Here is a 12,186-nt window from a genome sequence, read left to right as displayed (position 1 = left end):
AGAGACATCATCACCGCTTCCTCTGAGAGTGGAGGAAAGGAGACACGGACACTTACAGAGATAAGACAAATTTACAGGAGTGGAATAAGATGAGGAGTTGGCTCCTGACAGTCTTTAAGTTTCAGTTAGGTAGGAGGGACATTCAGCTGAGAGGAATTTGGGCAGCAGTTAAAAGTTTTATAGTTGTGAGAATAATTTAATAGGACTGAGGGGGGCAAGAGGTCTAACATGTTAGAGACATGTTAACATCTAACATGTTAAATAACACAAAGTGATTGTGTCATTTTCTTCACATCCTGACTAGTTAAAGCTTGGGTTTTTCCAGTAGTCATGTATGGATGTGAGAGTTAGACTGTAAATAAAGCTGAGCACCGAAGAATTGATGCTTTTTAACTGTGTTGCTGGAGGACTCTTGAGAGTCCCTTGGACAGCAAGGAGATCCAAACAATCCATCCTAAAGGAAATCAGTCCTGAATGTTCATTAGAAGGACTGATGCTGAAGTTGAAACTCCAATACTTTGGCTACCTGATATGAAGAACTGACATTTGAAGACTCTGATGTTGGGAATGACTGAAGGTGGGAGGAGAAGGGGATGCCAGAGGATGAGATGGTTGGATGGCATCACCAACTCAATGGACATGAGTTTGAGTAAGCTCCAGGAGCTAATGTTGGACAGGGAGGCCTGGCGTACTGCAATCTATGGAGTTGCAAAGAGTCAGACACGAATAAGCGACTAAACTAACCATGTGAGTTGAGTAAAGCACCAGTTAGATTTAGTTGAAGTTTGAGTATTTTCACAGAGAATGCAGCAGAAACTAATTGGGACAGAGAAGTTATCAGTCCTGTGAGATAGACATCTAGACTAAAGAGGGAAGAAAGTAAAGACATTCTTAACAGCATTGGTTCATAAATGTTAGCTGTAATCAGAATCACCTTGTGATCTTGATAAAATAGAGACTGCTGCTCCAGTTTCTGATTCATTAGGTGTGTGGTAGGGTCCAAGAACCTGCAAGTTCCCTGGTGATGGCAACGATGCTGGCCTGGGGATGGCACTTTGAGAAGCATTGCTCCACAGCTCCACAGCTCCACACCTTCCTTCATATTCTAGGTGATAGCACCACACTTCAGAGCCACAGTGTTTTCAAACTCTGAAAATGCCTGAAAGTCTTATAGCCGAATGGGGTAGAGGGTCTGAATAACGATACTGAGATTGTCTGTGGACAGGGTCTAGAGCTGTGTACTTTGCACAGACACTGGGTGTGATTTTCTATAGAGAATATGCATGTGTGCAAAAGCCATCGTGGTTGTAGGATCTGTGAGTGTATGCAAACCTTGTGGCTGATTGCAAACCTTTATGTGCACTCTGCTAATAAATACAAAGTCTGAAGCTATTTTTCCCCTATGGCACAGGTGAGATCTCTGCAGAAAATTATGGCCTTTTTGTCTGCTAACAACACAGTTGCTGTGAACAACTCTGATACTCGTCTGGAGGGCTGCTTCCTTCTTGGCATCCCTGGGCTGGAGCACCTACACATCTGGCTCTCCATCCCCTTCTGCACCATGTATGTAGCTTCCCTGGCAGGCAACAGCATTTTAATTTGTGTCATCCTCTCCCAGCCAAGCCTGCATGAGCCCATGTACATATTCCTGTCCATGTTGGCCAGTACTGATGTCTTACTCTCCACATCCACCATGCCCAAAGCCCTGGCCAACTTCTGGCTAAGTTCTACCCACATTTCCTTTGATGGCTGCCTAACCCAGATGTTCTTCATCCACTTCCTTTTTGTGGCTGAGTCTGCAGTCCTCCTGGCCATGGCCTTTGACCGCTATGTGGCCATCTGCTCCCCTTTGAGATATGCCACAATCCTGACCAGCACAGCCATTGGGAAGATCGTGGCTGCCACACTGGCCCGCAGTTTCATCATCATGTTTCCATCTATCTTTCTCCTCAAGCGCCTGCACTACTGCCGGGTCAATATCATTGCGCACACATTTTGTGAGCACATGGGCATTGCCCGTCTGTCCTGTTCTGATATCTCCATCAACGTCTGGTATGGGTTGGCAGCTGCGCTACTCTCCACTGGCCTGGACATCATCCTTATTGCTGTCTCCTACGTTCACATCCTCCAAGCTGTCTTCCACCTCTCTTCTCAAGATGCCCAGTCCAAAGCCCTGAGCACCTGTGGCTCCCACATCTGTGTCATCCTTCTCTTCTACATCCCTGCCCTCTTTTCTGTCTTTGCCTATAGGTTTGGTGGGAGACACATCCCACGCTATGTCCATATCCTCCTGGCCAACCTCTATGTGGTCATCCCACCTATGCTCAATCCCGTTATTTATGGAGTGAGGACCAAGCAGATTTTGGAAGGGGCTAAACAGATGTTTTCAAATCTTGTCAAAGAATCTAAATAAATGCTCCCAACTTGACCTCAACTTAATTCCTTTCTATACATATTAATTATTCTATATTCAACCTCTCCTCATCTCTATATCTTCCATTTATCCCTATGTTACTATAATCCATATTTCAATTATGTAAATACATGTTCTACTCAAATCCACATTTGACTTGGAAATCTATAGTAATACCCAACCCCCTTTTTTCCATCTATCATTCAAATAACTCGATTCCCCTCTAACTCAAGGAAAATCTAATTAGGGGAAATGCTATAACTTACCTGGAATCTACCATATAAATAGGACTATTCTCTGTATCTACTTTCATTTTCTCCTTGATGTGATAATTAATCACACATATAATTTTTTCATTTAGATTTCCCAGTTCAACATCTTTCTCACAATGGGAACCCCTGAGAACTGTCATGCTTATAAATTCACAGTCCCTTCAGATATTTATTTTTATTATCAGCTATACATGTCCATAATTACCCATGTTTAAATATCCAAGTTCAGAGATGCTAACACAGCATCATAGTAGGTGAAGTAAACACATCCATTTATCATCAACTAAATGTGGGCTTCCCTGGTGGCTCAGATAGTAAAGCGTCTGCCTACAATGCAGGAGACCAGAGTTCGATCCCTGGGTTGGGAAGATCCCATGGAGAAGGAAATGGCACCCCACTCCAGTATTCTTGCCTGGAAAATCCCATGGTCAGAGGAGCCTGACAGGTTATAGTCCATGGGGTTGCAAAGAGTTGGACACGACTAAGTGACTTCACTTTCTTTCTTTCTTTCTTTCTCAATGTGGCTCAGCCGGTAGAGAAGCCTGCAATGCGGGAGACCTGTGTTCGATTTCTGGGTTGGAAAGATGCCCTGGAGAAGGGAAAGGTTCCCACACCAGTATTCTGGCCTAGAGAATTCCAAAGACTGTATAGTCCATGGGGTCGCAAAGAGTCAGACATGACTGAGTGACTTTCACTTCACTTCACTTCAAATACGAAAATACCATTTCAAAAACTTTTATCAAATAAGCCTGGGCCATTTTACCTGTTCCAGACAAAGCTTTCCTCAAAAACTAGATAACTGTATAGGAACAGAGTAGTCTTTCCCATCCGAATATGTTTTGTATTTGAAAATTATACTCACAATTAAAATAAGTCAAATACCTACTCTTATATAAAACAGAGACTTACATATTCTTTAATAACTCATTATATGTCTTGTGCTCAGTGGTGTCCTACTCTTTGCAACCCCATGCACTGTAGACTGCCAGGCTCCTCTGTCCATGGGATTTTCCTGGCCAGAACACTGGAGTGGGTTGCCATTTCCTCCTCCAGGGGATCTTCCTGATCCAAGCATCAAACATGCATCTTTTGCATCTCCTGCTTTGGCAGGCATATTCTTTACTCTTTTCATCTATTGTGTTGGGTCTTGAGAATTTTTCTTCTTGTTTATTAGAGTTTTTTTTTTTTTTTAATGTTGGTGACTTTATACCCTGTCTATAATGCATTCCTTGAGGAAAGAGGTTATTTTGAAAGGTTCTATCACCATTGCTCCAAACATAAGCACCTATACATAGCAATTATGTATTATGTGTTTACGTGCAGAAAATTTGTATTTTAAAGATTTTTTAACATCACATTTATGCTCAACATTTATTCTTCTTTGAGTGAGCTCTTCTCAGCCCTGGGATTCAGTGTCAAGTAGAAGAAAAAACTGTGCTAGGTGCCAGGATAGTGAGTTAAAGCCAGGATCTACTACTTATTCAATGAATTCTATATGTTGCATAGTCCCAGTGAACTTCATTTCCTATTCATCTGTAAAGAAGATGAAGATGATATAAACAGTTCAGTTCAATAGCTCAGTCATGTCTGACTCTGCGACTGCAGCATGCCAGGCTTCCCTGTCCATCACCAAATCCCAGAGCTTGCTTAAATTTATGTCCATTGAGCTGGTGATGCCATCCAACCACTTCATCCTCTGTCATCCCCTTCTCCTCCTTCCTTCAATCTTTCCCAGCATCAGGGTCTTTTCTAAGGGGCCAGTTCTTCTCATCAGGTGGCCAAAGTATTGAAGTTTCAGCTTCAGCTTCAGCATCAGTCCTTCCAATGAATGTTCAGGACTGATCTCCTTTAGGATGGACTGGCTGGATCTCCTTGCAGTCCAAGGGACTCTCAAGAGTCTTCTCCAGCACCACAGTCCAAAAGCATCAATTTTTCGGCGCTCAGCCTTCCTTATGGTCCAACTCTCACATCCATACATGACTACTAGAAAATATATTTATTATAGTAAGCATTCAATGAATGTTTGGTTCATTTTTCTTTCCACAATGCTTTCTGCATACTAAAGACAATATAATGAGAGTTAAAGAAAGAAATTATTAGCATTTCATGTGGAGGAGAAAATAGGAGTTTTGGGTTCTAGATCTTCGTTAGAATTCTGAATGTTCTGTATATTATTTTGACTTTGGGCAAGTTACTTCACTTCTCTATATCTCAACTTTCTCATATTTAAAAGAAAATACTAATAGTACTTTTCTTCTGATGATTTGATGAGAAATATATATTATATAGTATGTATATGAGATATACATATATGTATATATTCACATATATATAACTTAATAGTACTTGGCATATAATAAATGCTTTACAAAATAGCTTTACTTGTATTGTTGCTTTAATTAATAGCTCATCCAACTCAATAGCTCATCACTTCATAATTAATATAAGGTGGTCTTGATTAGAATTGATGCTTTTGAACTGTGGTGTTGGAGAAGACTTTTGAGAGTCCCTTGGACTTCAAGGAGATCCAACCAGTCCATCTTAAAGGAAATCAGTCCTGACTGGAAAGACTGATGTTGAAGCTGAAACTCCAATACTTTGGCCACCTGATGCAAAGAACTGACTCATTTGAAAAGACCCTGATGCTGGGAAAGACTGAAGGCAGGAGAAGGGGATGACAGAGGATGAGATGGTTGGATGTCATCACCGACTTGATGGACACAAGTTTGAGTAATCTCTGGGAACTGGTTGATGGACAGGCAAGCCTAGCATGCTGCAGTCCATGGGGTCGCAAAGAGTCAGACATGATTGAGTGACTGAACTGAACTGAACTGATTATATATATATATATATATATATATAATGTATTATATATATATGTATGTATTATATATATAATATATATATACGTGTATGTATTATATATTTCATGCAATAAACTCCAATTTCATTTTTCTAATGAGAAAAAAGAAGAAAATAAGAATCAAAAATTTTAGTTTAACATTTTAACCTAATGTTTACAATAATTGATTTCAAACAAATACAATTTTGAAATATCAAAATTAAGTACATTTAAAAATCTCTGAGGGCCTCCCTGGCGCTCCAGTGGTTAACAATCTGCTTTGCTATGCCGCAGGCTCTGGTTCAATCCCTGGTCTGGGAAGATCGGGACATGCTGTAGGCAACCAAGCCCATGTGCCACAACTACTGAAGCCCAGCTGCTTGTGCTCCACACAACCTTGTGCTCCACAGCAAAAGCCTGTGTTCAGTTGCATCTGACTCTCTGTGACTTCATGAGCTGGAGCCCGTCAGGCTCCTCTGTCCATGGGATTATCACAGCAAGAATACTGAAGTGGGTTGCCATTTCCTCCTCCAGGGGATCTTGCCCACCCTGGGACTGAACCCATGTCTTCTGTGGCTCCTGCATTGGTAGATGGATTCTTTACCACCAAACCACCAGGGAAGCTTAACTTATTATTAAACACACCTCAATTATGCTTAAGTTCAATTCTCCTAATTATTTTTAATTGGTGAGTAAGCATGTTTTGCTTAAATTGTGATGGAAAAGTAAAGATCACTGAGGCTGAGACCTCAATATCACTATCAATTGGCCTCTTGCATTATTGAAGCCTACTAATCTTTAAGGGCTTCCCATGTATACTAAAAACCACTAAACTGCACAGTGTAAAGTGGTGAATCTTATGTTTTGTGAATCTCAACTTAATAAAAAAGTTAAATAACATGATCAATATCATACAAATAATAAATGATGTGTATAACTTAATGGGGCTTACCAGGTAAAGAACTTACCTGTCAATACAGGAGACATAAGAAATGTGGGTTTGATCCCTGAGTGGGGAAGATCCTCACTGGAGGATGGCATAGAAACCCATTCCAATGTTCTTTCCTAGAGACTCCCAAGAACAGAGGAGCCTGACAGGCCACGGTCCACAGGATGGGAAAGAATCAGATAAGACTGAAGCATCTTAGCACGCACGCATGCACTATTCTTTAAAATCCTGATACAGTTCTTTCTTGCTTAGGACACACATTTCTTCCTCTTCCCACTTTGATTGGTGGTGCAGTGTTCTAGACTTAGAATGACTGAATGTATTTGAATTGATGTTATAGGGGTTTTTTCTGGCTCCTCCTGTGACGTCCCCAGCCCCAGAAGCTTTTCTTACTTTCTGTTCTCTTCTGCACATGCAGGTATAGGTAAGTGAAGCCAGGCGGCCTTCACCCTCCCTTCAAAAGGATTTGCCTCCCCCACCAGACTTCAATAGTTGGCTGATGTTGGGTAGAGATGAGTAGAGAATTTTGCAGGTTTAAATTGTAACCCAAGCTTGTGGAGAAAGCATAGAAAAGCTGATCCCTGGCCATGAAGTGGTTGTGTAAAGGTTGTGTAAAGTCCACCAGACTCTGACCCAGGAAGCTAAACGGGATGGGAGAGGCAGCTTCTTGGATTAAGGCATTAATTCCTTGAATAAAGGAATTCAGTCATGAGATAAGAGGAGATTGAGAGGCCAGCAGCTCACATTTCTTTCTCTTTTTGCTGCAGGAACCCAGTTTCTTTTCTTTTTTTAAACTTAAATTCGCACTTTATTGAAATATAATTTATATACCATATACTACCTAAAAAGAGAGACCTTTTTTTCCTACTGTCTCCTAAGTCTGACTTAGGAGATAACTGATATACCACACTAGCACACCATTGTATCAGATATCAATCTGTCCTGGTTTTACTTCTTTAATTCTCTGGATATAATAAGTGCAGTACAATTCTCAGTATTCTAGAGTTCAATTTGTTTCAAGTCTTTCCTATAGTTCAAAGGAACATACAGTCTTTGCCTCCTCAACTAAAGCCAAAGCTTCATAGAGGACAAATCACCCTGCCATTCTGGTGAGTAGAGGAAGAGTTAAAAGAAATCAGAGAAGGACAAACTCACTAGCCTGGCAATAATTCCACAGGAGAGGCTTTTATAGTGAGTGACTAAGTATGGAAAAACTCTAGAAATTCCATGATCTAAGGATCTTATATGGCCTGAGGGCAAGACTTGAATTCTTTCGACAGTGATGGAAAGCTTAGGTCATAATACTACAACTCCCAGAGTGGTTCGCTCAGAATAGGGCTTCCCTCATAGCTCAGTCGGTAAAGAATCTGCCTGCAATGCAGAAAACACCCGGGTTTGATTCCTGGGTTGTGAGGATCCCCTGGAGAAAGAAATGGCAACCCATTTCAGTATTCTTGCCTGGAGAATCACATGGACAGAGGAGCCTAGCAGGCTCCTAGCAGGCCATGGGATCACAAGAGTCTGACACGACTTAGCAACTAAACCACCACCACAGACCAGTTCAGGACTTGAAAAGGCATGTGAGTCAAAGCACCCCAATGATGAAATCAACAGGCAGAATTTAACGGCTCAGACTGCAATTCCTGTAGCCCAAAAACCAAGTTTTCAGTAATAAAAGTAATGTGAGGACACAGAAGAAGAATCACCAATCCCGAGACTCTTTTTTACTCCACATTCCCCACTGACTTTGAGAACATGCCAAACTTACTTACCATAGATACTTGCTCACTCCTGCTGATCATGAATCCTTAATACTCAGCTCAGTGACCTGTATCTGCTAACTGCTCAGTAATGCATCTTCACGACCCTATGATTCCCACAAGGGCTCACTGTGAACTGTGATATAGTTCACAAGACAAAGTGGCTGACACTTCCCACCCCAACCCATCCATATATTCCTTTCTGGGACACTTTTCCTTCCTATGGGAGAAAAGAAAAACAGGTTCAGTCCAGAAATCACAGAACACTGTCCCCTTTCAGAAAGGTTTAGTATTGCAGTCATAAAAGCAAGATCAGGGTCCAGGCAGATTATTTCAGTGAACCAACAGGGGGTCATGAGAAGATAAAAAATTAATAACTCCAGCTTGTAGAGCCTGACAGGCTTGTAGGAGACAAAGAGGAGTCTATATTATTTTCTTTCTGTGATCTGATCCCTGAAAAGGAAGTCATGTACTTCCTTCCACAAGCTAATTCTGAATAATTAGTACATTATTCTACACTGTAGATATACACATATGAATACAGAAACGATCCCTGGCCTTGAAGAGTTCAATGTGTTATTCTTCAGCCTCTTGTTTCCTATCATTCCATTCATAACTCCTTAGGGATATAATTGCATTTTGTGGCTTGAACACTTGTACAGTGTGTTGACTCACAAATCTATAGTAAAATCTAGTGGTAACACTTTACTTGGAACACAGTTTTTTAATCTTATCTGAATGACATTCAAGATATGCTAGTTTGGTTTAAAAAACAGCAACAACAAATGTGCATTTTCCCCCCCAGAAAATTGCTTTGTCTCTGTAATTCCTCACCTTGTGAACAGCTTCACTGTCTATCCAATAGCTTAATGCAAAAACCAATCTTAGAAATTTGGGATTAAAATATACACACTACCGTATATATAATAGGTAACCAACAAGGACCTATAGGGAACCACACTAATTAACTCATAATAAATGGAGGGGAATGTAAAAAAAGAATATATATATATATAACATACATATGTGTGTATGTGTGTGTGTATTTACATATATGGGCTTCCCTAGTGGCTCAGACGGTAAAGAATCTGCTTGCAATGCAGGAGAGCTGGGTTGGATCCCTGGGTTGGGAAGATCCCCTGGAGGAGAGCATGGCAACCCACTCCAGTATTCTTGCCTGGAGAATCCCATGGACAGAGAAGCCTCATGGGCTACAGTCCCTACACAGGGTTGCAAAAAGTCGGACACAACTGAAGGGACTTAGCACACACACACACATACACACAATAGGAAATAGATGAGCAGGTACATTACAGGACAATAGCTCTTCATTACCTGACCTGCCAGTTAATTTTAGGCAAACAAATGTAAATTGGGAGTCTCAGAGTTTATTTGTAAAGCAGATATTTCACCTTTCACTAACTTCTCTGTGATAAATTGAATTTCAAGTGCAAAAATCAAATCTATAAGGTCAAATGAAGATATCTTTTTAAGGGGTGGGGGTGAGTGGATTGGGCCTGAATAAAGTAGGGGTTCAAAAATGTGGAATAAAGTGAAGGAAATAAGGAAGATCAAGGAAAACTTGTTAGGAGAACCGAAAGATAAAAAGACATTCTAAAAGCAGCAGTGTAACTTCTACCTTGAAATTCTGGAGTAGCTATTCTCAAAAGAAAAACAATTCAGACGAAGAAAACGCAAGTTGTATTGAATGGAATGTTATAAACTCTTTGGTTTACTAATCCTCAAGTTTAAAAAGAGCTTTTGATGAAATGAATTTTGAGCTAATTCCTGAGCTAGATATCATCCTTCTTTTGCATTTATTCCTTGCTAGATACTGGTCTTCTTTAATATCAAGGCTCTCTTGAACTATTTTTTTTTGGCTTTTTGCTCTGGTCCTTCAAGGTGCTTTCCCTGGAAATATCTTTCTTCAGTGGGCTCCTTTGAATATCAGCTCACATTTCTCTTCTTACTCGTATTTTTCATCTCTTAATTTTACCTTTTCTTCTGAATAGACTTCATTAAGATGTGAGAGTAAAAGATCTGGCTATACATCGTGATTTACTTATCCTAAATTTCCACCTACACTTTGTCATCAATTTCAGGAAGAGAAAACCAATTATGAACAAATTCATTGTCTTCTAGCTATACTCAATAGAATCTAGTTAAGCAATTTTCCTCCAAATTAAAGCAGTAATTAGACATTTATTTTCCCTGGACTTAGGCATTGTCTGTCACCTTCAGACCTCTTCAACCTGATCAGTGCTGCCAGGTGATCTTTTCTTATATAACATTTAGACATTCAGAATATTTCATTCCCAACTACACCCTACAATCTCTCTCTCTTTCACACACACACATACACACACAAACTCCTTAATGATTTCCCAACAATGTCAAGACAATCCAGTGAGGAAAAAATATGTTCCTGAGACAACAGGCTGGCTATCCACACTCAAAATAATAAAACAGAACCTCTATCTCACACAGTAAAAATGAACTTAAAATAGATCATAGCTTTAAGTGTGAGAGTTAAATTATAAAATCTTTAGAAAAAAATATAGGAGAAAGTCTTCAGGACTTTGGGTTGGGCAAAACCTTCAAAGACATGACATCAAAAGTACAAGTGACCAAAAAAAAAAAAAAAAATGGATTTCATCAAAATTAACAATCTAATCTTCAAAGGGTGCAATCAAGAAAATTAAAAGACTACCCTTAGAATGGTAGAAGATATTTACAAATCACAGAACTCATAAAGGACTCATATTTAGAATATATGAAAATCTCAGAAAAAGACAAATAACCCAATTAAAAAAAGGACCAAGGACATGAATAGACATTTCTCAAAAAAGGTACACAGACAGTAAAGTGTATGAAAGGATGATAAACACTATTAGTCCTTAGGGAAATGCAAATTAAAATAATGATGAGATAGCACTTCACACAAAGTAAGTTATTATAATAGAAAACAAAACATATAATAACAAGTAGAGGCAAAGATGTGGAGAAACTGGAACCCTTCGTACAAAGCTGGTGGGAATGCAAAAATCACAGTCACTTTGGGAAACAGCCCGGAATTTCTTCACAAAAGTAAATACATGATCCAGCAATTCTATTCTTAGGTATATAACCAAGAGAAATAAAAAGCCTATGCTTATAAAAAAAAAATTGTACAAGAAAATTCATAGACACATTATTCACAACAGCCAAAAAGTAAAACCAATCCAAATGTCTAAAAACTGATGGATGAACAAAATGTGAAAAACCCATCCAATAGAGTATTACTCAGGTGTCAAAGGAACAAAATACTCATACAGGATACAACATGGATGAACCTAGAAAATACTATGTTGAATCACAGAGCCCTCTGCTCTGATTTTTATCTGGACACCCTCATATGTCCAGGTCCCCCTTCCCTATCTGCCTTCTCAGACTAAGTCAGTTTCCTTGGGGCAGAAGTTTAGCCTTTCTTTTCTTCTCAGAATTGCTGTGCTATTAACCCCCTACAGTTGAAGTTCCTGAAGCTTCATAAAGCTTGCTTGTATTCCTAAAGACCTAAGTAGAAACATTGACAGTCTCTCAGTTATATCGATTAAAATTAATACAGTTATATCCGTAATACAAGTTCCAATTATAGTCGTAATTTTAAATTGCTAAACTTTAATGATCTTTTTGCAAAGCATGCCGTTATAACACCAAGTTGTTATCTTTCCTTATCCATATAACTTTATACTTTTATTCGGACATTTAAATTGATACTTTAATATGGAGTACAGGTATACTCAATGTTACTAACACTGACATGAAGTCGGAAAGTCAAACTGAAAACAATCTACAAGTACCATCCCAGGCCTTCAGGTGTTGGCCGAGACCTCCCAATTTGCGGTTCAACCGGTAAGCAGAACCGCCCTCTGGAAGCCGCTTGCGGCCCTGGAGTGCAGGACCCAGCGCGG

The 12,186-nt window shown here is 39.7% G+C and overlaps 1 protein-coding gene across 1 annotated transcript; it reads left to right on the top strand.

Annotated features, from left to right (window-relative positions):
• Positions 1-1,402: 1,402 nt before the first annotated feature.
• On the top strand, positions 1,403-2,413 carry LOC122695623 (olfactory receptor 52B6). The gene has a single exon (XM_043905755.1). The coding sequence runs from the start codon at positions 1,403-1,405 to the stop codon at positions 2,411-2,413; it is 1,011 nt and encodes a 336-aa protein (XP_043761690.1).
• Positions 2,414-12,186: the final 9,773 nt, after the last annotated feature.

Source organism: Cervus elaphus, chromosome 1, assembly GCF_910594005.1.
Source record: "Cervus elaphus chromosome 1, mCerEla1.1, whole genome shotgun sequence".
NCBI classification, from domain to species: Eukaryota; Metazoa; Chordata; class Mammalia; order Artiodactyla; family Cervidae; genus Cervus; species Cervus elaphus.
The sequence above is the reverse complement of the archived record's forward strand: the minus strand, read 5'-3'. Positions and strand labels throughout refer to the sequence as shown.